General features: G+C 42.2%; 1 protein-coding gene across 3 annotated transcripts in view; it reads right to left on the bottom strand.

Moving 5' to 3' along the window:
- The window catches only part of PIEZO2 (piezo type mechanosensitive ion channel component 2), a 503,985-nt gene extending 478,073 nt beyond the window's left edge, over positions 1 to 25,912 (bottom strand). For all 3 annotated transcript variants that reach the window (XM_090039669.1, XM_090039670.1, XM_090039671.1), the window contains exon 1: positions 25,553 to 25,912. In XM_090039669.1, coding sequence (XP_089895795.1) covers positions 25,553 to 25,616 — 64 coding nt within the window. In that variant the 5' untranslated portion in view covers positions 25,617 to 25,912. The remainder of the gene's footprint in view (positions 1 to 25,552) is intronic.
- Positions 25,913 to 27,601: the final 1,689 nt, after the last annotated feature.

Here is a 27,601-nt window from a genome sequence, read left to right as displayed (position 1 = left end):
AGGTGGGAAGACGCTTTAAATTCCAGACCCTGAGGTCTCTAGGATTTGCGGTACAGAATCGCAGAAGCAGGACTCTGCAGGATTGCTCATCACTTCTTCCTGCTGCCAGATGCCTCTGGGATTTGTAGTCCATAATTGCAGCCAGCAGTAACTTTCAGTAGTTTAACAGGGTAGGGAAGCTCTATACTCAGGGGAAGGGGAGTTATCCTGCCTGGCCCCAGACTGGGTTTGCTGGAAGGTGGGGGGGTGGGGAAAAAGAGAGGGAAAGAGTAGTCCCTGCCTTCCCCAACCCTTCTCTGCTAGAGCAGACAGCACATCCCAGCCTAGGACTGGAAAGCATGCTAGGGGATTGCAATTTAACTTGAACCAGGAAGGGGTCAAGGACAGAAGTTTCATAAACCAGTTTGATCCAGATCAGGTAAGTCTGATACTACATTAAATCAGGTTTGATCTTAAACCAGTTTTAGCCTGGTTTATGTCCACTGAACTTCTGTTCTGTCAGGTTTAAATCAGGTCCTGGTGACTTAATCCAGTTTATATATACACACAGATACTAGAGACAGAAGTTAAATTTACTGCTTATGTAGCATATGTTTGATTTATTAAAACACAATGGGCTTGTCTATACATGCATTAAGGTACTTTTTCTAATGCACATTAAATTCAGTACCTCCAATACGAGGCACTAAGAAAATGTGCATTAGGCTGTCTTAATGCACAGTAACCAATGTGCACAATTTGCAAGTGACACTTAATGCACAGTAGCCTATTTTACTGTGCATTAGCATAATTGCACCGTTTATTACATGATGCTTTAATGCACAGTAAAATAGGTTACTGTGCATTAAAGCACACACGTAGACGCACCCAGTAGGTTCCAAATTTTCTTGTATAGAACACACTTTCCCAAAAAAGCAATTAAAACATTGTGCACCATATGCGAAAAATTGTAACAACAGTTTCTGCCAGTTACTTGGCAAAAGTAAAAGTAAAAACTGCACTCAGCTCACCAGGACCAAAACAATGAAAACAGGCTCTGGTTCCTACCTGCTGCTACTCAGTTATTTACTATAAGGAAAGGGGTTTGTGTGTTTAAAAAAAAAAGGCAGAATGAAAAAAACAAACATGCACAAGGTGTGTGTTCTATTCCAGGACATGCTCCATGTAAAAAAATACGGTATTTTTGGTGACATCCTATATTAGCTTTTTTGTGACAGCATGTGGGACAACGTGCTCTTTACTTTACAATAGTATTGTTCTTCCCCATGGCCCTTATTCTCAACTTACAGGGCATGAATAACTCCTGTTAAAATCCATGAGAATTATTCATAAACTTCCATGCATGAAGGAAGGGTGGGGGGAATTACAATACAGCAGCCTGATATGATCCAATTCAGGCTGCACCTACAACTGCAGTTCATATATTTTTATCTTTTCATTATGATCTAAAGCATAAAATCTTCTAAGTAATAGTTTATTTCTACTATTAAAACACATGAAGATCCCTCCACAATCAAGAATGTTGGACTTGCCCAGAGAAACAGAGTTTTAAGGTGAAATAAATTAAATTAATAGACTTGCACCCAGGATTAAATTTACATGGATGTGTGTCAGGAATTAATTTCTGTAACAGAAGCCAGACAGTTTACAACATCTAAGAAACATAAGCAGGGGAGGACAAATAAGCAATAAAAGCTGTTGGGTTGGGTTTTTTTGGGTTTTTTTTTTAAATTATGTTGTATTTTCTTTTTCATTAATAAGTTTAATTTTATTTCATTAAGATGAGAGAAAATGGCACTCGCATGCATCACCTATTTCACCGAACAAAGAAATTAGCATTTTAGAGCACTAAATTGCTACCATTTGGAATTGACAGTGTTTATACTTGGACAACTGCCTGTGGGACCATTACTTTAAAAAAATGCCATCTACAACATACTGAATGTACTTTAAAGAATCTGCCAACCTAAAAGGCAACATTTTAAAAATCAATGAAACTGTTCTTTGTGTGTCAGTCTTAGCCACCAGCATTAACATGTCAAACACTAGATCAATACAAAGTCAAGTCAATGAAATCTGCTACCAATATGCAGAACTTCTTGGGAAAATTTCTGAATATTGCCTTCTCTCATATGAAGTGAGCTGTCATTCACAAAAACTCATGCATTTCTGATTCATTTGGTCTATCAGGTACAACTCTACCTGCCTTCTGCAAAATTCAGGGATATTCATAAAATCATAGTGCAATTAAGATTTTGCTTGTCTCTGTCTTACAATCTTTGCAACAGGAAAGCAAGCAGGAATTTGATGAGGCCTTGATTTTCAGAAGGAAGAAACATCTAAAATTTCCACAAATAGGCTGAGTGCTCATCTTTCAAAAATTATATATTGCTCAGTCTTTTTCAGCTGGTCTGTGATAAAAGTGAATAGATGAGCCATTCACAGAATATCAGTGATATTCTAAGAATTTGTTAGCTTCACATAAATTTTAATTTCATTATAACATTATATATATACTATCATTATAACAATGTTTGAGTATCTTAGTTTGCTTTACTTCACTGCCACTTAAATTTTACTCTCATCTGCCCTCACTTTAAGAAAATGGTCACAGAAAGTTGCTGAATATGAATTGTAAAATAATTGTTTGATATATATGTTTAAAGTAAGAACATTAAAATGAATATTTGTATAGTGATCCACATTGTTATCTTCAGATGAAAGATTGTACTATGGTAAATATTTAATTTAAAAAACAAATCATTCATTCAAAGGTGTAAAGTGGCAGATGTAGACTTCATAAGAAATGCAAATACTGTCTGTAGGGATATGTGATAATGTTACTTCATTTATGACTGTTACCAACATAAATAGCCTGGAGAAAAGTCACTTGGCTATTCCAAATGCATTACATTATTATTTTCTACATGGAAATTATTGGTTTCTTAAGGAAAGACAAACATAGATCAAGGGAAAAGAGGCAAGTATTCATAATTTTAATACTAAAATTAATCATTTGTTTTCTAACCAATCTATTTATGCTATACATTGATAATTAGTTATACTGTTCATATTCTCAAAATATAATAATTGGTAGTTAAGGTACTTTTTTCTTGATCTAAAACAAGCATAGAGTCTTCTGATGTCTAAATGTAAACCTTTGAATTCAACATATGATACCCCAGGTAACTTCTCTACTCTACTTCTACCAGCCACGTTTTATCACCAGATCTACATTCACCTTCCCTCCATGCCCCACCACCTGCCTCAATTTGCATGTTCATTAACTGGCAGTCTTGCATACTGGTCTCCAGCTTCTATTCTATCCCATTCAGGAAGAGCACAAAACAACTGCAGATACTTAGCCTGAAGAAGGGTGTTTGCAAGCTTCTGGGCAAAGAAGAATTTTTCCAACTATTTTAGTTGCTCTAATAAAAGATATCAGATTTACCCAAATAACCTTGTCTGCCCAAGTCCCTAGACCAACATGGCTACAACCAATAAGTTTTGAATTCAGCATTGAAGTCACACTACAGTTAAACAAATTGGTCAATCCTGTTTCTTCAACTGTAGTTTAAGAATTGTTAAAATTTTCACTGGATTCATAAAAATAAAAAAGCAATATAAGAATGCACACACACACATACACACACACACACACACCCTTGAATTTGTGTCCACTGCCAGTTACACAGGCCTGAAGCGCTGCTTGTCAGTGCTCATGGACAAAATTAGTTGCCTTTCCTGGTTTTGCTCAGGCAGTGGAAGAAATGATAAGTGAAACTGTACATACAAGTGAAAAGCCTATGACACCTACCAAAAAAGATGATCTGATAGACAGATCTTCAAAACAGAAGAGGAACCCACTGAGGCATGGGACTATGAGAACAAAACAAAGTGATCTGCTAGTGAGAGGGAAATAAAATTGACACATTTAGTCAGTGTACAGCAGGGGAGGGCAAAATATGGCCTGCAGGCTGGATCCGGCCCACGAGGCCATTCTATCCAACCTGCGGGGCCCTAAAAAGTCTAGAAAATTATTATTTCTCTGCCCTTGGTTCTTGTCTTTTTTTCTTACCCCCCCCCCCCCCACAGGAACCAAGGGCAGTAGGACCCAGGGGAAGCCTGGCAGGCTCCAACAACAGCAGAGCCTGCCTGACCCCGCACTGCCTGGGAGCAGGTAAGTGAGGGGGAGAAGGGTGGAGGGGACCCCAAACAGGGAAGGAGCATGGGGGGAGGAAACAGCCCCTTCCCCGTGGCCCATGTTCCCTGCTGCAGCTGCTTGCAGCCCATGTGGGGCTGCCTGCATGTGCTCCGGACAGCCATGTGTGGGCTGCTAGTGGCTGCAGCAGAGAGCACTGGCCATGGGGTGGGGGAGGAGCAGCTTCCCCCCCCCCCCCCCCGTGTTCAGCTTTTCCCTGGGCTCCTTTCTTGTGCAGAGAAAAGCAGCCCCTCGCCCACCCCATAGCCAGTGCTCCCTGCTGCAGGCGCTCGCAGCCCACATGGTCTTCCCAGCAGGCAGAGGCAGCCCCAGGCCAGCTGCGAGTGGCTGCAGCATGGGGCACCGGGTGGATGAGAGGCTGCTTCCCTTGTCCCTCCTCCGTGCTCAGCACCACCTTGTAACCCAGCCCCACTGCCAGGCTGGCAGCAGAGCTGGGTTACAAGCTGGTGCTGAGCATGGGGAGGAGTAGCCCCTCACTTGCCCCATGGCCAGTGCCCCACGCTGCAGCCACTTGCAGCCTGCCTGGGACTGCCTGTGCCTGCCCCAGACAGCCCCACAAGTAGCTGCAGCAGGGAACACCAGCCCTGGGGCAGGAGAGGGGCTGTTTTTCCCTGTGCTCAGCACCAGTTTCTTCCCTGCCAGCAAGCAAGGGGTCAATACTGCAGGGTTGGGGGACCAGTGGGAGCACGGGGCCCACACCAGTGCCCCAGGGTCAGCGCCGGTGGAGCCTAGAGCAGGGTGGCAAGAGAGTGGGATCCCAGCCTGCAGGGGCTCTACGGAGCCAAGCCATCTCCCCCCTCTCCCTGCTGGTGCAGCCTAGCCCAGCTCTACAGACCCCTGCCAGCCTGCGCCCTGCTTTGGGTCCCACTGGTGCTGGTGTTCCCAAGATGGCGACCAGGGGGCAGTGCACCTGCCAAGGGGCAGGACTACCCATGCAGCCCTTGACAGCCTGCCAAAACTGGGTAAGTGGCCCTCTGCCTGAAATAATTGCCTGCCCCTGGTGTAGAGAGAGATGAAGAGGTGAAACGTGACAGATCCGGATTATGAGATGGACCAAGCAAAAAAGAGGCACCAAGGGAGATCAAAAGGGAGATCAACAGAGAAAAAAAGAAAACTGATTGGACTGAAATGTAAACACCAGGAGAAAAATGTGTTTATTTTGGGAATTTACTGCAAAGGAGAATGGACAAATCACTCAGGTAAAACAATGCAGAAAACAGAAAATTGTGGTGTCCATCAGGAGCAAAGATATGAGGAGACAGACCTCTGATGAAAGCAGAGAAAAAACATTAACTGGTCATCATGTAGGGACAAATGATATGATCAGATTCTTGGTGACAAAAGGAAAAGGCTGAGTATGCTAGGCTAGCGGAAACGTGTAAAGACGGGGTGGGCAATTATTATTTCAGGTGAAGGGCTGCTTACCAAGATTTGGCATGCTGTCAAAGGCTCCATGGGCAGCCCCACACCTTGACAGGTGACCCACCCACTGCTCACCATCTTGTGATGTGAAGTCCCACCCCCTAACCTCTGACCTTTGCCACCAGAAGTCCCTCCCCTTGCCCCAGAAGTACTCCTTTCAACAAGGGGTTTTGCCATCTCAGAACCAGAAAAATATCAAGTTATATTCAAAAAGTGAACATCTACAACTTTCATTCATTTCATTTTTTTTTTTAAATGTTCTTGTCCTGATTTACATGCATTTGTGTAGCGTACACAGAGGTGACTGTATACAATAGCTTAAAAATGAAGTCTTACACCTGTATATTGTGGGAGGTATAGGTTTGTGGGGGGCTGTGGGTATGTCTGTGGGGGGTGGATTGGTGTGGATGTGAGGTGTGAGTGGGTATGGAGTTTGTAGGGGGCTCTGTGGGGGGGGGAAGGTGGCTGGGTTGTGCGAGGGCATGTGGGTGTGGGGGCTCTTCATGTATGACAGTGCAAGGGGTTGTGGGTACATGTGTATGGTGTAGGATGAGTCCCATATGCACACCCCAAAAACACACACACGGGTGTCAGCATGGCTCTGTGCTCCGGCAATGCAGTTGGAAGCCACATGGTGCTGGAACAGTGTGGGGGCAGGAAGCCAGAGAAATGTCTGGGAGTAGGGCGGGAATGGGCTGCTGCTGCATCCTGCTGCTGGCTCCCTTTGGGTCCTACTGCCCTTGGCTCCTGTCATCTTTGACAGGCAGCCAGGAGCAGATAAAGACTTTCTAAAATTTTTTTTAAGGGGTCCTACAGGTTGTATAGAATGTCTGAAGGCTGCATCCAGCCCTCCAGGTCAGTATTAAGCCCACCCCTGTGTAAAGAAGTAGAATCTCAGATGGGATTCTTCCTGTCTCAAGAAAAGAAGGGATAAAGCAAAACAAAAAAATAAAGAAAATTGATAGCTAGAGATCTGGTGCTATTCTGGAAGGTTTGGGGATATATGATCAGAAGCAGACATTCATGGATAGAAGACTTTCCCAAGGGTGCACTCCACTGGCACCTTCAGGGATCAAGGCTGGTCTGTCTAAGATTAAGGGAATTCTATGAGATCTCCACAAAATGAACGAACACAACAGTAGTCTGATAAATGAGGTGGCCCAGGAAAGGAAGAGCACCAAAAGTGGAAGGGTTGTGAAAAACAACAATATGGCAAATGGAAATAAGATTGTCATACATAGTCTATCTGGAAACTTAAGTAGGGTCAGATAGAAATAAAAGTATGTACACTCATCAAAGTAATGTCTATAACAAAAAAAAGAGGAACTGGAACCTCTGGTGCACAACACAAAACTGGTCATTACAGGAATAAGAGAGGTAACATAGAAGAGTCACCATGACTGAATGTATATTAGAAGGTAGAAACTGTTTAAGAAGGACAGAAATAAGAATAAAGGCCCTGGATAACCACTGTACATTAAGTGGTAGTTTATAGGGAAATAAAATGTGATAGCATAGACAAAAAAAACAGGATCTGTTAAAATAAAAATAAAAAATAAAATCACATTAGAAAGGAATGCTGAAAAGGAGGGGATTTATTTATTTATTTTTGCTTGTGTGTGGGGGTGGGGGGGTGGGGTTGTTTGAATTAGACCATTAGGTTCAGACCTGGAAATAAATAGGGAGATTAAAAAAAAAAAAAAAAGTGACAGTAGAAATTGTATAGTTCTGGTAAATTTCAGTTTCCTTGATATAGACTGAATAACTTACAGTCGCTGCAAGAAACAAAACAGTCTGGTATTACACCCTCATAAATTGATTATTTTTAAGTTAACCTTTCAGAAGAAGGAAGAATAGGTCATTAACAAGGGTCTTAGAGTACAGAAAGGCTAAGCTTAAGAAGCACAAGCAATTAGTAAAGGAGTTTGACTAGATTTGAGAGCTAAGAGACTTTGATGTGGAAGCACTTTGATAACCACAAATATCATCAAGAGCTTGCCTCCCAAGCAAGAGGAAAAAGTTTGGTATGGAAAGTCTATGACCTGCATAGATTAATAAGACAACAGGCCATTAAGAATAAGCAAAGAATTTATAAGCAATGGAAGATGGGACTGGTCAATAAAGAAGGAATATCTTCCATGGTCAAATAATGATGGAATAAAAGTGAGACTAGTCAAAGACTTGGCTGAACTCAAAAACTTGTGAAGAATATTAAAACATTTTTTAAACGCTTCTTTAGTCATATAGAGGAAGGAAGGAAGGAAGTGGGGCCACTACATGCTGAAGATAGGGTATATACTGAAGGCAACCTAAGAATGGCCCAAGATCTGAATAAATATTTTGTCTTAGCTTCCTGATTGGAAGAGAGAAGCTGGTAGCCATTTTGCACCACAGTATCTCCATTAAAAACAGAGTACAACTCAAAATAAATACATCTTTCCCCCACCCACTACATTCTGCCTTCCAAAAAAACAAGTTGCATGTCTTATTTGGGTGTGGAGGGGTATTCAAGAAAATATGGTAGTCTAACTCTACCAGTCAGGGTCATACTTATCACCATAACTGGGGTCAAAAAAGAACCGTCTTAAGTTACATTGGCAAGAATTATGGGGAAGAAGGGTGGGGTAACTTTACTTAGGAAAAGGTCTATGCCTTGTGATCCTAGGCTCTTCTAAACACACATTAAAAATTACTCCCTTATCACTGCAGTGTCAGGGCATTGACAATAGTCCCATCTCCCCTGATTTTACCTGTATTATGTTAACACATTCTTGGTGTTTTAGGTATTGCACTTTTTAGTTACACAAGAGGGTTTGCAGCAGCAATTTGGGGAATTCCTTGGGTAAATAATTGCCTGTGAACACAGGGAACCAAAGTCAATGCCAGCAGGCCCCTTACAAACCAGTTCTGAAGAATTTGTTCTTTGTAATTGCAAGTTTATTGCAAAATAAACATGTTGAAGTACTTCATGAGAATAACATACTAAAATATTCATGCCTCTCAGAGAATAGAATAAGGGGACATTCAGAAGTTTAGTATTTTTGGTTTCTTAGTTTTAAAGTACAATAGCAGTCATCCATAATGTTTTGCAGTATAATAATACTCCCTAATTAACAAACTTCTGCTAAACAAGATACATGGCTACAAAATAATACCGAGAATTTACTATCTAGTTAGGTCCTTTCAGAGCAGTGTCATATAATACTTACCAAAACTGAGAAATAAGGTCGTAGATCTTTATTTCCCCTATAAATTAATTATTTTATTACAAGTCAGTGGCAGAAGACTATGCCAATACAACAATGTCATCCATTAATAATTAAACGCTGCATCTGCAAAACATTATTTAACCTTTTCAGAACCTCTAGGTATATGCCACATGTGCCAAGAAAGGGTGCCTTAGGCTCCTGGCAGACATGACCCTTTAGATGAGATTAACCAGTTAATTATGTCTTAAATAGTAACCCAGCCACACATTCATACAATTCATGGCACAATAAAAAACAGAATAAGCCACAAAGGTCTTGTACAAAACATGTGTAATAACTTTATGGCTGGTTCTTATCATGACTTAAATTGAATGTATGAACAGTGCCGATTAGCACTCCCAGCCATGAGAGCCACTGAAGGCTTGAAAGTCTCCAGCACACTACCGTGGCTAGGAGCACTAGTCAGTAGGGCTGTGCAAAGCTTCGGTCCCCAATTCAATTCGGCGGAGATTCGGTCCAATTCAGTAGCCAAGTCTCCGAATCAGAATTGAGTCAGAAGATTAATCAAATCGATTCAGAGAGATTTGATGATTCAGACATTAGATATAGCTTTAAATGTTTTTTCCATATACCTCAAGGTACCAGGCAGCTCGTAAACACAGATGCTGGGGCGGATGGAGCATCCCACAAAAGCATGGGGGGGCTCCCCAGCGTGCTTGGCAGCAGAGCCAGAAGTGGACCAGAAGCACTTCCGAGTTTGGTGACCGACTGGTGCCTCCTGGGTCTGGGGGCAGGCACCGGGGGTTCCCCTGCAGCAAACTGCCAAGCTGGAGGGGCACCGGGGGGGAGGGGGGTGGAAGGAGGGGGGGAAAGGCCTGCACACTCAGCAGGGGACCCGGACATGGGCTGGAAGAACTTCCAGTCCACTTCCAGGTTCACTGCCAAGCATGCGGGGGGTTCCCATGCTTCTGTAGGATGCTCCATCCGCCCCAGCACTGTAGCGTTCATAAGCCACACCTGGTACCTCAAGGTATATAGAAAAAACATTTAAAGCTGTGTGTATGGCCAAAATCACCGATTCAGCCAAATCTGAAGATTTGAAGCCAATTTGGAGAATCAAATCTGGATAGCGATCCAAAAATCAACAAACTGAATCACTGTCCCTGATTCAAGCTGAATCCAAATCAAATACTGCCCGTTTCGCACAGCCCTTCTAGTCAGCTCACTGGCACTCCTAGCCTTAGGGGTGCACTGAAACAAAGGACTCTGATGTGCTCCCATGGTTGAGAGTGCTGATCAGCTGATTGGCACTCCCAGCCTCAGGAGCCCACAGGAGTCTTGAAGGATTCCAATGTTCTCCCATCACTGGGAATGCCAATCAGCTAACCAGTGCTCTGAGCTACATGCACACGAGGCAGCCCCTATAGTGCCAATGCAGAGGGAGCCTGGGATCACCTGCATGTATGTCATGGCAGAAGACAGGATTATTTAAATCATGGATCAAATCACATTGCATCTTTAACTGAACATCTGTCAGCAGTCTTATAGAGACAAACTGTGTCTGTATAAAATTAAAAGGATCACCAGGAATGTAAAATTGGATTCTGTGAAAACTAAGTGGGTTAGAATTAATAAAGTAACTTATCACAATAGAATTTCCAAAAACTGGTGCTATAAAACTTGTCACAAAAGTAAGAGGCTGTGACCAGGATGTTTTAAGAGTGCGTATGTAGGCAGCACCTTCTAGACAAAGGGATATTTTAGAACAAAGAAATGTACTGAACAAAATTTAGATTTACCGTAATAGCTTCTTTTTTTTTTTTTTTTTTGTATTAGGCAGGAACCCATGCTGCCAGGGAGTAACTGAGGACCTCAGAGGCAAAAGACATCCAACTTTCCACTGTTCACTCTGGCTATTCAAGATTGGACCATGGTTTTGGAATGCTTTGCCCCTCCCTCATTTTAATTGACACCAGGTCCTTCTCTTCAAGTGATCAACTGATAGCATACCAACAGAAACTTCACATAATTTTTCTGCGCTTCCAACATATGGCTTCTTCATGGGAGGGAGGAATTTAGATCATCATCCCCACATCTGTCATCTCAAACTCTTAAAATTGGCTGCATATATTTGTATTTACTTCACAATTTTTATGTTATGCCATAAAAATATGACATTAAGTTGTGGCCTGTTGGGCCTTCACTGACAGAAGTTGATGAATTGTGAGCATGTTTAACAAAAATGCATTTACCTTTGATCTTAAGCCATCAAAAGAGAAACATTTCTGTAGAGGCCTTGAGCAACTGGGATGCCATATTTGAATAGGGCACTGAAAAATTCAGAATAAAGATCTGTTTCATGCTAAAATTTGAACTTTACAATGGAACAATCTGAGTTCATCAAGAGTAACTGACTAACAGATTTAAAACCTGTGTGTTTTAAAGATACAGGATAACATTACCTACTATGATATGCACAAATCTTGCTTTAGCGTGGCCTCATATTTCAGTCTATCAAGTTCCATTTTAAGGAGATGAAAGGGAAGATTATTTAAACACACTGTACCACAGTCCTCATCCTACCTGTTAGGTTTCCTTTTTTAATCTGTTTTTCATATTGTATGTATAGATTTATGAACAAGCCAGATAACCAATAGGTTTTAAATAGAAATCATGCTACAAGCTTAACCAGTGTTATTAATGCTCTTCTGTAAGTTAATAAAAATTAAACGAATATTGTATACTATCCAGGATTCCTGACTTAAAATGTCTTAATTCTGTGAAAGGAAAGAATATGGTCTTGCAGCTCAAATTTGTAAAGAACTGGGCTACAAGAAACAAGAAAACAAGCTAAGCAAGGAAAGCACTCTCATATTCAAACAAAGTGCTTCTGCATAGAGTCCAAACAGATTCTCCCAACTGTGGCATGTAAATAAAAGCAGGAAAAGAGTAGCCAATAGAAATTATAATCAGGTGCAGCAATACGGAAAAAACTGAAACCAAAAAAAAGAAAGGATATTGTGCTTGCCCTAACCCACTGTATTCTCTAGTATCAAACAAGGACCCAAATGTTATCAATTGTTATTTCCTTCCCATCATTTCCCTTCATGCCTGCCAAATCTCTCACTGACTGAAAAAAAAAAAGGAGGGAGAACTGGTTTGCACATCCCACTTACTATAATCTTTCCTATCTTCAACATGGAGCATCCTCCAATTATGGAAATACATAGGGTGAAGATTTAAGACAATACAATTATTGTTGTTACATTTAGGATATGATGTGTCCATGCTTATTAAAGTCACTAAACTCATTGCTTAGAATTTGCTTCAATGGGGAAATAGTTTTTTTATGAAGTGCTAAAAATGTGCCTACCACTTGCTACACAAAATACAAAGTCCTTGGCCAATCTAGGTGAAGCCAAACTAAATAACCATGAGAGGTGGTAAACACAAGAAAGTTAAAAAGCAATAAGATTACATGAAAAAAAAAAAACAACACAAAACAAAACATATGCATGTCTTTTTGATTTGAAATAAAAAGAAGGAATCACTGGGGTTTCCAAGCATTGCTAAAGAAATGTGTCTTGAGGCAGTATCTGAAGAGCAGCATGAAAGGAATTCTAAGTATATAGGCCACACAAAAGAAGGTATAGTAATCGTAAGAGAACTTCTAACTGTAGACAAGCAAGTGGGTGAACAGATAAAATGAAAAGAAATAGTAGGTCCAGCTGACTAAGGAACTAAACTGTGTAGAACTGCCAGAGAAAAAGGACTTTGGATGCAATGTAGGAAACAACATAAGCTGAACAGGATTGACAAATCAAATATTCTCACATAAAAACAGGACAGACTGGAGGGAGAAGTGAAAACAAAGAAGGTCATAGACAAGGTGCTACATCAAAGCTTAGACTTCAGCTCTGATAGTGAGAATGGGGTGAAAAGAGCAAATTTTGGATTAATATTTTTTGCAGTTTAATAGCTAGAAAGCTTTACAGAGCCAGGGAGGTGGATATAATGCTACAGTAACTCTGCCATCAAGCAAGGACAGAAACTGCCAGGCAAAACAGGTACTTTAAATCTGTGATTTTCTATTAAAAACCAAGTAATGACACTTCACCTGAAAAATTTTTAAAAGCTAGTTTATTGATTTCCTATTTAGAAAAAAAAACCAATTATGGAAATATTTATTATTTACATAGCACTATACAGTAAATATACATGGCTAGTGTTTAACTAAATGAGAGATGGGCTATGCCCTCATAAACCTTTGACTTGTAAATTAAGCAGTAATTTGACAAATGTTAAACATTCTGAGAGGGGAAAAAGGATCAAAATAGCAGGCAGTCACCTTGATTTTTAAAGGACATGCCATGTATGTTAGGAGAATTTTTCAGTTGTCCACATGCACCAGCGCTTTGAATCAAAGTATAACCAGATGTACAATGGAGACAATCAAATATACCCCTACAATCCATACCCAGCAACAGCCAGGTTTAAGGAGAACTACAGAAAGTCCTAAAGCTGGATATGCTGCATATGTGCTGTGTGATATTTAGAAAAGAGCTACTTGAATCGTACGGTCCCAAAAGATGTGCTGCATTCCATACACCTCAGGAAAAAAAGAGATGTGGTCTCCAGGAAAAAGTGGGCGAGATGTGTTTAAAGTACAAGTTTCATGTATGTTGCCATCTCTGAAAGGTGCAGGGGAAAAAGAAAATCAGTATGGAAAATGTAATTATGCCCAGGAGTAAGTGCTGAGAAGGACAGATAAGTGCATAAACCTTGAGATATGGCAAAGCTGTGTATATCAGAGCTGGAGTTTGCCTGGCCCATCAGTTACAGCAATGTCCAAGAGGCAAGGATTTTTTGTGGTATCTTTTATGATATCTGAGAAAGGGTACTTGATGCCTGAAAGCGTGTCCACCAGCTATCCCACCTATACAGTTGTCCAATAAAAGCTATCATGAAAAATCCTTGCTCCTATGTCAACAGATACATTACATCCACAGATATTAACTAACAATATTCCATCACAATTGGAATCTACAGGTCACCAAGCCAACAGGGTGGGGTTTTTTTGTTTTTTTTTTTTTTAGATGTGCTAAATTTATTTCTTTTACATCAGGATTCTTTGCCACAGAAACTCCCTTATTTGCCACTGGATTACAAGTAAGCTTCATCACAAAGGAGCACATAAATGCCACAAGCATGAGAGCGGTGAGGAAGAAAGCAAACCACAACATGCTGTCAAACATTGGTGCCATTGTCAAATCTGTGCACTGCATAGTACATTAATTCAGTAACTCAGCAGATACTGAGTTCTCAAATATGTTAAATTTTCCGAGTACTCACATGCTAGAGCAGGGGCAGGCACTTATTTTGGGTGGAGGGCCACTTACGCAGTTTTGGAAAGCAATCAAGGGCGCATGAGAGGCAGCCAGGGGCAGATAAATATTAAATTTTCTAAACTTTTTAGGAGCCCCATGGGCCAGATAGAATGGCCTGGCAGGCCGCATCCAGCCTGCGGGCTGCATTTTGCCCACCCCTGTGCTAGAGGTGTATACAAAATAACTAATTTAACCAATATTATATTCAGGAATCCTGACTTTCCCTAATAAAACAAACAAACAAACAAACAAACAAACAAACAACTGAAAATTCTCTGATACACATATATGTATACACACGCACAATGCCATGCATTGAAACCCAGGCCCCAAGCCCCATGTACCGCTTGGCTGGGCAGCAGTCCCAGCAAATGTTCCCTCTAAGCTATGCATATGCGCAGCCACACACACTTTAAAACTATGCCATGCACAAACTTATTAATGCCACGCACCCACCTGATAAAGACCTGGACTACAGTCTGAGAGCAGCAGAAGCACAGAGGCCAGTGTGGGACACTTACTGCAGGTAAGCTCTGGAAGCAGTTCCTCCCCAAGGCCATGTGCTCCTGGAGGCGAGATAGGGACGTGTGGGGGCTGGGGCTGGTGCCCAGGAACTGCTCTGCTTCCCAGACCCAATGCCACGTGCCTCCTCGCTCCTGGAGGTGAGGCAAGGTGACGGCTGGCACCAGGGAACTGCTCCACTTCCCAGCCCCAGTGCCATGTGCCTCCTCGCTCCCAGAGGTATGGCAAGGCAGGGGCTGCAGCCAGGGCTGGGGCCAGGAAACTGCTCCACTCCCGGAGGCAATGCGGGGATGGGGGCTGAGGTTCCTGGCTTTGAGGGCCTTCGCTATTTTTACACTGCCAATATATGACATATATGGTGCAGTAAAGCTAGAAAATGGTACATGTTAATGATTTTAAAATAAGTTGAGGAAAATACAGCAAGTTCCAGTTGAAATTCATGTGCATATTTAAATAAAGTGGAACTGTATCGGAGTGAGATTTGATCTTTTGATGTTATCTTTCCACCATCAAAAACAGGCATGTTAATAAGTGACAAATAAATTCCAAATGAATCCCAATCCTCTACTCCTTAAAATGTATTCACTGCAGAAATAAAAGCAAATTTCAAATCAAAATAAAGGCCAGTGTTTATGGTCAAGGTTCCCTCCAAGTTGTGCTCCCAGACCCAAGTGGCACGCTCCTGGACTGCTACACCTTAGAGGAAAAGTTGGCCCCAGCCCTGCCCAATTCCCTCCCCCTCTCCCTAAAGAGGCCTCAATCCCCCCTCGCCACCAGACTTACCCGTGGCAGCTGCTCTCCAGACGGCCTGGCAGCATGTACATGGTGCTCCTTGCCTGAACACCCTCCTCTTTCTCCCCTCCAGCCCCTTGGAGGCTAGAACTGTGCCAGCCTGCAGAGAGCTCTTTGCAAAAGAGCAAAATTCACACATTTCTGTATTAAAATGAAAAATACGCATTTTTCTTAGCTAAAGGGGAAAATCTACGTTTCCCCCCCCCCCGGTCTTCCAATGGGAAATGGAAAACCAGGATCCCTGGTTATACTGTACTTTCATTTCATCATTCCATGTGGAAATAAAGCTTTTTTGGAAAGTATACCAACTCTTAAAATGCTGCTTCTTTCTCTCTCTCTTCCCTCCTCCTTCCCCACAAACTTCCCCATCTTTGGGATCTCTTAACATTTAATAAAAGCTAAGCATTATTTTAAAGACAATCCAAAACGCACGCACACAGATTTTTTTTTTTTTTTTTTTTAAAAAAAAAAAGAGAACAACTTTCCCAAAATTATCAACCACATTTAACCTAATAGCACATACGTATTTGGAAAAAGTGGAACAACAACACTTTCTCTGCTAGCATAAGTCTGTCTAGGTAGAGATTGTCACTGGGAGAATTGTCTAGTACATTTTCATTATGCCCATGCAGAGATGTACAAAACCTACATGGAGATAGAATCCAGTGGAGTTCCAAAAACCATTGCAACACAGTGAGATATGCAGCTTTTAAATCTCAGGCATGACTCTGAAAGCGAGAGACACGATCTGACCAACAATCCTTTTGCTTTTAGTTACAGTTCTGACAGACTAAGTAACAAATTAGTGGCTTGGAAACCACAGAACAGTATGTAATGTCTGCAGTCTTGTGTTTTGTAATATTTTGCCAAAAAAGAACTAATTATTCTCATGACACACACTTTTTTGATTTGCAACAGAATTTCTAAAATGAAGATAACAAAGAATTCAGAGAGAACTGTCATACTGTGCTGTCTGTAATCTTTTGAAGTGAACACCACACGTCTACTAAAATAATCTGCTCAAAAAGGAAGAAAAATTAACATATTTTTTTTCTTCTCAGAATTGGTCAAACATGCTGATAGGAAACTCACCGCTGTTAATTTCTACAGTTAATGGTTGATTTTATGTCCTACAAATGTTATTCTAAAGTTTTAGAGTAAATATAAATGTTAGGCTTTTGTTGATCTAAGTCATTATACACACTTTTCTCATCCAGAAGATTATTTACTGAGGCAACAAATTTAAAATAAAATGTCCCCTTTGTTAAAGAGACTTAACAAAATAGAGCTAACCTGTATCCTAAGTCAATGCCATAGGATATTAGTAAGGGAAATTTTAGCACAAAAATCAAAAAAGGATCTGGCACTCGTATACAAAATTTTAAACGAAGTGACCCTCATGTTTTACTATTTTGATTACTCTTTATAGGAAATTAGTAGGCGAGGTGCTCAGAAAAACATTCACTCAGCCACATAATGCAACCTGAATATTTTGCATGTTTTCACAATAATGCATTAAGATACCTATTTAACAAAACAATCAAAAACACTACATCTATATATGTAGTGTGACAAATTAACATAATCCAATTTCTCCATTTTCCTGTTTTTTCAAAATTGTGATCTGACCAACCCCAACATACTGGTATGTTTCAGCAGCAGAATGAGACATCTTTTCAATACTAACTCTGAAAGAACTGTGCCACAGTCTGTGTTATCAATATTGCTGGCAGCAGCACCTGACCTTTCCTTAAAAGCTTCCCATCGAACCATTACCTACCTCTGACCTGCTTAATTTCCAAGATCTCACAAGATCATTGCACTATCAGAAAAGTGCTATAACATACACAATACCATCTCAGAAGACAAGCTGGGTGTACATCAACTAGTTGACTGTAATGTTAAAAGGAATAATAAAGAAAAAATGAACACATTAGTGTTTTTGTGAATTATGTTTAGTGTCCTTAGAAATGCCTAAAGCAATAGGCTTAATCACATATACCAAATATACACCTTACAGAATCTTTTATCTTAGTCAACACATTTTAGCATCATCTTCAGTTGCATAAAATATGCTTATCTATATAATGACACTTCACCGTATGCAATAAACTTGGTACTTAGATTGCTACACTGTGCCATAATGTAGTAATCCTTAAAAAATTACTTCCTTCTCCGTGAAGTTCTCCATTTACCAAAAAGGGAAAGCAGAGGAGAAACGAGTACAAATATATATTTTAACGTCTGAAAAATATTTTAATTGTCACGAAGAGAGAATCTATTCTTTGAAATCCTCTCAAATAAAATTAAATCGATTGATAGCATCTCATGATTGTCTTTTTAAGCAGGGCTAACCATTCTGAAGTGTTTATCTGTTTTTGCCAGAATCTGTAATTCTTCTGTTCCAGCAAATGACTTAGGCTGCCTAGTAAAATGATGACTTTAGTACTACAGGGATTCAGACAGTTGAACTTTATCCACCAGTCTGTTGCCTTATAACTTTTTTGTGACTCAGATTTTTGGAATTATAACATATACAGACATACACCAAAACACTGGCTGTAAGTACAAATACATTAATGGGACTATTCTCTTCTTCTATTTGCCACAATAAAACAGGGAAGTTTCTACTTCCAAAATACACAAACCTCTGCTCTTTCATGCTGTTTGGCTTACTCTGATATATAGACAATAGAAGTAAATTTCCTGCTTGTAATTTAACCTGTAGAGAAACGGTTCTATACAAGACATGAAAAGGGAGTCTCCAACAAACTATGACCCAGAACAATATTAAAATACTATTTTGGGAAGTAAGTTTGGAAGTAACAGTGTATTTATGCACAAGACCTTAAATACTGTTAAATGAGGATTTTTATTATTCTTTTTGATGCAGATGGTGTCTTGGCAGGCTGTCCGCTTCCTTTTTTTTTTTTTTTTGACTGTGCACTGACACAGAGCATTTGAAATAATGAACGTGTTTCAATGTAGCGTTAACTGCAAAATAATCAAGAGTGATAAAAGATACGCTGAAGTATTTAGTTTGCTTGCAAATACTCTGCCCATCTGATTTTAACTTTAAGTGGGCTAGACATTCAACAATACTGGATGAAATAGGGATAACTACATACATCATGGTTAGTTATGTACACAGAGAGCAGACTGTGTTTTTTGTGTGCTGTATCTTTAAGTAAAAGGAGTATCACCATGTGTCTACTGGTGCAAGGCAGTGCTGCAAGTCAATCCTAAATAGTTTCTAAGTCATGAACCACACATTGCACTCTATTAATTGATTCCACTTTACCTGCAAGCTTTGTTTGGTTTTCTCCTAAAACAGAAATAGTGCAGATTTAAAGCCCATTTTGTTCTCTGGACGTGGGAAAATTTTAATGAATTTCAACAACACTGGCGAACACATTGTTATGTAACCCCTCAGAGATCCACATGTTACCTCTCATTGTTAACTTACCGCAAGTTCTAAACCAGCTTCCTCTGAAACAGAAGAAAAACTTGTAATTTCACTGAAACAGAATGGTTAATAATGCCCCAAAATTTTTAGCCAGCTTAAGATCTCCCATACATTTTGAATGAAGTGTCTTACAAACTTGATATTTTTCTTGTTTTCCTTATAAACATTTCCCAAATATTTGTTATTAAATACAAATAAAATACTTTTTCCAGACTACCCATAAAAGCAAAATTATAATTGGGAAAGATATATGAAAAAGGGTTGTTGTTTAAGATGCACATATATTGTAAGGCTTCATTGTAAAAACATTGATTATATCTATCTATTCAAGTTCATATACTGGCACTCAACACACTCATACCAGTAGCTCCCAATAATTACAACAATTTCTCTCTATATTCATCCCTGCCATTGAGTTAATCAAAATCACATCCTCCTTAGAGTTACTGCAATAAACAACAAAAAGATTTAATTTTCTTTGCAACTCAAAAATGCTTTAACCAAGGTCTGTAAAGGATAACTAACAGTTCTTTTTTTTTCTTTTAATTTAAAGTTCACTGTAGCTTTGAAATTTTTCTGGCATATTTTACATATGCCATTACTAACATAACCTTGACAATATAGCCTGGTCTGACTGGTACAGCATCAAAACTGTTTGATTATCATCTTGATTTTATTCCACCAGTTTTGTATATTTAAGTAAATTTTGTCATATTCATTATGCAACATTTTGCCTGTCACACCATTAGTTTTAAACAGCTTTCACCCAGAAAAATCAATAGGAAGCACTGTTTCTTTTTGTTTAAATAGGACTGTCTTTATCAAAAATTTCTACCCCATTTACCTTAATATTTTTCACAGGATAACGTCAGGTACCAATTGTGGCTGTACTCCAAGGTACTTCACCCCCTCCCCCACAATACACACTTAAAAAAAAAAAAAAAAAAAAAAAAAAAAAAAAAGAATAGACCACAGGATCCTAGGAGAGCAGGGCTGGAAGGGAACTCATGAGGTCATCTCATCCAGCCCCCTGCTCAAGGCAGGATCATCACTAACTAAATCATCCCAGCCAAGTATCTAACCTGCTGTTAAAAATTTCCAGTGATGGAGAATCCAGAGTTTCTCTAGGTAGCCTCTTCCAATGCTTGACCACCCCTACAGTCAGAAAGTTCCTCCTAACTTCCAACCTAAATTCCCCCTGCTACAGCTTGAGGTCATGGCTCCCAGTCCTGTCCACTATGGTCACAGAGAAAAACCATCTCCATCCTCTCTATAAAATTGCCCTTTTGGTATTTGAAGACTTATCAAATTCTCCCTCAACCTTTTCCTCTCTCCTCCAGACTTAATAACCCTATTTCCTTCAGCCTTTCCTCATACGTCTTGCCTTCTAGACCCCCAATCATTTTTGTTGCTCTCTTCTGGACTCTTTATAATCTAACCATAACCTTCTTCAAGGGGCCCAAAAGTGAATGCTGTACTCCAGGTGAGGCCTTACCAATGCCAAATGGGCAGAAAAATCACTTCCCTTGATTTGTAAGTGACAGTGCTGTTAATTAAAACCAAGTACACTGTTGCCCTTTGCAAGAAAAAAACTGTTGATTCATGTCCAGCTTATGGTCTACTGTAACCCTGGTAATATAACCATTATTTTAGTGGCTAAAAGGATCTAATGTCAACAAAATAAGGAAGACTTAGATTAATCTATCTGGTTAAGAACCTAAATGAATTATGTTAACTTATCTGGTCTACAAAAACTCAATTAAAAAAAAATATATATGCAGTAATTCTTGCTTTTGGTCTGGCTACTGAACTCCAAAAATTGACTCTCTCACCTTTTCAGAATTTACACCTTTTATCTTGGTCAGAATCGAGATGTGTAGGGTAGAAAAAGTTGGAAAATTAACAAAACTCATTAATAGAATTAAATAAAAACAATTGGATAGAGATGAGCTAAAAATCATGGTTTACATAGAGGCTGTGGTTTAAGGCTTTTTAGACAAAATGAAGCAATTAGCTTAAGACTGTATTTATAATTAACCTCTTTAAAATGCTGAGGTCTGATGGCAGCAAAGAGGGAAATAGCATTCTGCATATTAGAAGCTCATATGAATACTATACCAAACAATCAATTTATGCCAATTCCAAGGTAGTCAGTGCACTAAAAATATGGTTTTTTTCAATGCAAATACCACAAGCTCTGCTTCCTTTTGTGGATTTTTTAATATTAGTAATAAAAATAATAATATACCCAACAATAAAATTAGAACTTACTAGTCTTACTAAATGTAGCATTCTCTCTCTGAAAAATGTTAACTGCGAGGTGAGTTGGAAGTCTTATGTGCTTTAAGGAGTTCTCTTGTACCCCAATCACTCATGTCAGACAATGCATAAATGTTGCCTTATTTCACTGGCCAGAAGAATACTATGGTAGATCAATAGCAAAACCCCAAGGCTGTGCCAGAGGCTTCATTTTATAAGCTTTTGTTTTCACACATGTGAGCTTCTTGTTTTTAATAGGCACTTAGATCCGTAATTCTCTAGGCTCAAAACAGAGATGAAATAAATGCTACTAAAAACAAATCAATCCTTTATCACCATGGGTTATCCTTTTTCCTTGAACATATTTGGAGTTACATGCAGAAAGCAAAACATCAGCGTTTCTGTCCTGACCCCAACTCACTAATCTTACCAATCATACCTGAGAGGCACAGCAAGGAAAATAAGTAGCTATATCAGTGAGCTCTTTCTTAAGCATCATCTTTCAACTAAAAACTGCTTATTTTAGCAGTTTTAAAAATACATAGCCCCTAACAGTTTGGGGCATCTGGTGTGTTATTTCCCCAATATTTTCCAGCCTATTTAATACTGTAATATAGTATCATTAATGTCAGAAATCAGACAGATAAATTCCATGCCACAGTGGCAATGTGAGACAGTAAATCTATTTTGTTCAATAATCACACAATAGTTGACTTTATATTGCAGGCGTGGGAGAATAAATTTGCTTCTTGACATGGTATTGCTGAGAAGAGGCTAGAGTAGAATGAGTTCTATTGCACTATTCTAACCCATACTTCTGGTATTGAAAGAGTCACAGAGGTAAAAATCACTTTGGTATTCTAGTCACTATTTGTCCAGAATCCACTCTGAGCTCTCTCTCACAGTTTGAAATAAGTGACAACCTGTGCTCAAGAAGCTTACGATAACAAGAAGTGATACCATACAGCCCTGGCAGGCTTTCATCTTCAAGAGCATAGCAGTCACAACTTTGAGACTTTAACAGTAAAAACTTATGCATGATGCGGTATATCAAGTTAATATCAAACCAATGCCCATTGCAAATATCCTTTTTCCACATCCCCAAAAAAAGTTTCAACAACCCAGAATCCAAAAATACCTAGACCAGCTCTTAAAACTTTAATTATTTATTGTTCTAAATATAATTCAACTGAGAATCTCTCATGACAATATCAATTTACATTTACAAAGATAACTACTACAGTACTAAACAAACAAACAAAAAAACCCCCACAACTATATATGTGCTATGTGGACAACAGTGCTGTGCACAGATATCCAACGTAGCCTTCATAGCAGGGACGATTTGCTTAGACAAAGCACTTCACTCATGCAGCCATGCTGGGAACTCGGGTATCGATGCATGGCTCTGCATTGTGCCGTATAGACATACCCTACAACACAACAATCAAGGTAGCTAAACATGTATGAAACTAATCTTTTCAGAAATTAAGAGAACGGCAAGGAAAGATACTGTTGTCAGCAGCACTTGGTAGCAAGGCAATGTCATCAACTGTATGCTACATTTTATAGTATGATGTCAGGAGTACATTTTTCTAGAATTATATCCCCCTTGTACTGTAAGTTTCCCTGAGTCCCTCTTTACACTCCAAGGCTCACATATATGTTATTGTTGGAACAAAATATATAAATACTCAAAAGATTTACAATTTCAAAGAGTGATCAGTTTACCATTCTAGCTATTCTTACTGACTAGAAGCAAAACCACTCATTTGTCAGGAAGTAAAAGTCCAAAGCCTGCCTCGTCATCCTGAAGGGTGTACACACAAACATTTGGGAATGTTAACTATGGCCAGTCTGGAGAAAGAAGAGCAGCACATGCAAGCACTGCCGAGTTCTTTAAGAGGTCATCCCAATTTGAACAGGGAGATGGCAAAAAGACAGGCTGCTCAACTATACCCCTCTAGACCAGAAATGGCATGCCTCATGCCCTCCAGAATGCAACTAAATTACCAGTGCCTTGTGCCCTACAGCACTGGGTACCTATGCACCCTGTGAAGCAGGCATTAAAACAAACAAACAAACAAACAAACAAAACAAACCCCACAAATCTGGTTACATTTTCTATTCACATTCCATTAGCCAAATGCCCCCTCCCCATTTCCCCTGCCCCAGAAGGCCCAGACATAGGAGCACCAGGTCCCCTGCAGGTTTTAGGGCCAAAGGAAATAGAGACCAACCCTGCATTGATTAGATGAGGCTCCCATATGGAGGTGCACCCCAACACACTGAAGGCATGCTTAGTGCCAGAACCTGAAACCACCACTTCCAGGCAGAGAAAAGCTGGCAGGCAGAGGGAAAGGCTTTCTGTCTGCCAAGCTGAAGAGCTGTATCCCAAGTGCACTATGCTCCCTCCCCGGGCAGGGATTAATGCAAGCGGCCCCTGGGGAATCTCCCAAAGCCTCGCCCCAGCCAGGGAGCAGGGTGCTGGGCCTGGATCTGCCTGTTTCCCTCAGCCCCAACCCAGCCCTCCCACCCCCAGGTTTGCTCTCAGTCTAGTGCATGGGTGGGAACTAGCTACACCCTGAGGGAGGCTAGGAGCGTAGGAGGGGGCCAGCTTCGCCTGCGCCCGGCCTGACACACGTGCCTCCTGCTTGCACCCAGGGAGTTGCAGGAGAGGATCTGCCCCCTCCCGGGCTGTGCAGCGGTGCCCTGCAGCCCATCGTCCTTCACAAGTGAGTGAAGGAGCTGCCAAGGCTCTCCAGTTCCTGGCTCCAAGCTCACCCCTTTGCTCCTTTGCCCTTTCCAACTGCACTTTTCCCTATGCTCTGGGAAAGCAGAGGGAGCAGCACTGCCCTGTCTCAAAGCCACAGGACTTGCAGCCACGGAGAAGATCCAGCCTTATTGGCCTCCTATGACCCCACTCTTGAGCATGAACATACTGGAGGGGGCAAGTCTTTCTCTCCTCCTTGTCCCTTATGATCACATAACTGGTTGGGGGGAGCAAGTGCCTGCCTCTGCTCCACACTGAAGTTTAGGATGTAGAAAGCCCCATTGCTGCCAAGAGATTAACTATTCAGAAATGGGAGAAAACCTGGTGTCTCACACAAGATTTGGACTCTCTGCAATACCACACACACCACCTTCTACATAAGTCCTACTCATGCTTGCAACAGCTGGCCCTATCCTGTAAGCAGGGATACATCCATCGCAAGTGAAAATGCAGTGCAGTATTAAAGGGACCTTTGATAATACTTTATGCATCTATACACATGATCTATTTATCTTTGTATACACATATCTACCTACATACAATCTATCTACATATTTAATCTTAATCTGTCCGTCATTCCTGCTAGAGCTGCCACAGCGATCCCGCTCTGGTCCCGCAGTTCCAATGAAACCCATAGCGCGGGTTTAGATACCCTGACCTGACAGCAACTCAGTCCCAAGCCCCTTCTGGAGTTTTCTAGTTTCGGATCGCTTGGCTGATTGATCCTCTTGCTTTTGGGACACTGAGGTCTTGGGTGTGAAACAGACAAACCCTCCCCAGTGCAGCTGTCACCGAGTCTAAGCTTGATTTTCAAAGCCGGGGAAGCCGTCAGAGTGGCCGGCACTGCAGGTCTCAGTCCAAAAATAATACCACCCCCCTTTTCTTTTTTGTTTCCCCGTTGGATGAGTGCCTAGTAATAACACCATGCAATCCCTGCCCACCAGGAAAACGTCCTTGCTTCAAGCAAGGGAGAAAAAAAAAAAAATCGGGCAAGCCATGCACTCCTGTTGCCCGCACGGATGCCCCTGTTCGAAGGGCACAGCTGCACCGGAGCAACCTTCTCAACAGGCGCTGGGTTTGGAAACAAACAGCAAAAAGAGCAAAGAGAAAGGAAGGTGGCACGAAGCGGCCACAACGGGTCGCCCCTTTCCCTAGGGCTGCCCAAGGGAGGGTCACCCTCCCAGCTCCCCCAAGCGCCAGGTCTGGGGGGCGCCCAGCCACCAAAGCCCCCCGCTCCCTGGAGGCTGCAGGCTCGGAGCCCAGCGCGTGGCAGAGCGGGTGCTGAAAGGCAGAGGGGACAGGATATAAGGAGGCTCGTCCCCCCCACACACCCTGTCCCTCTCCAGCACTTCAGGTGTAGCAGGCTCGGGTTCAGAGGCCCCCCAGGCTCAGCACCGCTCCTTCCCTCCGAGGACCAGCCCCCGGGGCAGCAAGGGGACGGCGATGTTGTCTCCCGAGCTAAAGCCCCAGCGATCATCCCGCCCGGCAGCACGCACGTACCCGCGACCAGGCAGAGGGGCAGGAGCAGGCGGAAGATGAGCCCGCACACCACTTCTGTAGCCATTGCTCGGAGCGCCGGGCGGCAGGTCGAGGCGCCAACACAAAAGAGAGGTGGGGGGGGATCACGCCGGGCACCGCCTCATCTCGCGGCTAGGTCCAGCCTTGCCCGGCGCCGCGGCAGCGCGGCATGGTCCCTCAGCGGCCCCGCAGCATCTCCGCGGCGGCCCATGCGAACGGCGGGCTCCCCCGAGCCGGCGCTGTCATGCCCGGGGCATCCGGGGGGGGAGGGGGAAGGGGAAGGGCAGGGCTCGAGCTCCGGCTCCCGGGACGCGGAAAGGCTGCCCCGTGCCGCCGGGCTCCCAGCCTGTGCCCGCGCTTCTCCGCTCAATGAAAGTTTGCGAGGCGCCGCCCCCGCGAGCGGCCAGCCCGGCCCCGCCGCCGCCGCCGCCCGCGCCAATGGCCCGGCCTCGCTCCGCCCCGCCTGGGCGGCGCCGGCCGCGGCCCCGGGCACGCAGCGAGCTCCAGGCCCCGCCGAGGGCAGGGAGAGGCTTTGCCCAGAGGGATGCCCGAGGACGCAGCCGTGCCGCTCAGCGCCCGCGCCACTTTTTAAACCTCCTCCCGGCTCCCCGCCCTCTTGCGAGGGAGCGCGGCGATGTGCTAGCCTCCCCTTCACTCCCCACCCCGCTTCCCCGCCGCACCAACGCCGGCTGGGAACCAGCTCGAGAGATGGCCCCCATGTCCAAGCACTAACTTCCGAGCTGGCTGGCTCTTTCTGGTCCCTGTTTTTATGGGGTGATATTTCTTTTGCACGCGCCGTGGGTCTACGTTTATTGCGGGCCTCGCCGGCGAATTGCGGGGCCGTTATTTGGCCACACTTATTTTGCACGGGTGGCCAGGCTGCGTTTTTGGCGCGCTTCTCTTAGTGGTGTGATAATCGGGCTGCACTTGTGGCCGGTCTTACTTGGCGTGTGTGGTGGGTCTACGTTTACTGTGCACTTCACCAGAGAGTTGCGTGATAATTACATTAGGTAGCCAATCTTATTTTACATGAGTAGTCTGTCTGCATTTATTGCGCACTTCACTCAGTTCGGTGAGGCTCACGTCACTCTTGTGGCCAGCCTTCCCCTGCCCGTGTGGGGTGGGTCTGTACTTATGGTGAGAATTGCAGGGTGATTATTTTGCACTTGTGACCCATCTTTGCACATGTAGCAGGTTTGCATTTATTGCATGATTCACCAGATAATTGTGTGGTAATTACTTTGCACTTGTGGCCAGTCTTGCTTTGTGTCTGTAGTGGGTCTCCATTTATTGCATGATGCACCACTGAGTAGCACTATGCATGTAAGGTGTAGCAGGGGGTCCCGGGTTCTCCCCCCACGTTCATAAGGGAACACTGACTCTTGAAACGACTGGGTCGATTGTTCTCAGTGGTGATTGATGACAGAACAGGGAGCAACTGTCTCAAGTTTATCTCATCTTAGACAAATGCTTGTCAGGCCACAATTACCTCTGCTCAAATTTTAAGGAAACTTATTTTCACAACAGCTCGGTGTGCCTGGGGATGTCCTATTACCCCTAATCTAAATACAACAAAGCGTTAAAGAAGAAAATCAAAGCTGTGATCTGGCTTAAAAGTCCATTCCAAATACTTACTCCTGTCAAAGAACATTTTTATTGTGAGTTTGATGCTTGGGTTTTTTTCTTGAAGCCCCAGGTCCCTAAACCCTATAACTACTTTTAGCTTAATTTTAAGGAATTTTCAGCCTTCGCAGTTGCAGGGGGGAGCTTGCCAAATGTCCGAGACATGGACCAACAGGATTCAAAGCCGAGAGGCAAATAAAAACAAAAACAAAACAAACCCCACAGCTTATGGGGTTCAACTTACGATTTTTAACATTGGGGCTGGCCAACAAACCAGTGCATTTTGAAAACTAAGGACTCTGGGCTTCTCTACACTGGATGCTCAAGGCATCTAAGGCAAGCCAGTTGAAAACAAGACCTTGATGTACATAAATTAAAGCTTATTAAACCCATGTGTGGAAGCTGGTC

Source organism: Crocodylus siamensis, chromosome 3, assembly GCF_052110815.1.
Source record: "Crocodylus siamensis isolate JL-2025a chromosome 3, ASM5211081v1, whole genome shotgun sequence".
Lineage (NCBI taxonomy): Eukaryota > Metazoa > Chordata > Crocodylia > Crocodylidae > Crocodylus > Crocodylus siamensis.
Note: the sequence above shows the minus strand (reverse complement) of the source record. Positions and strands in the feature narration are given on the sequence as shown.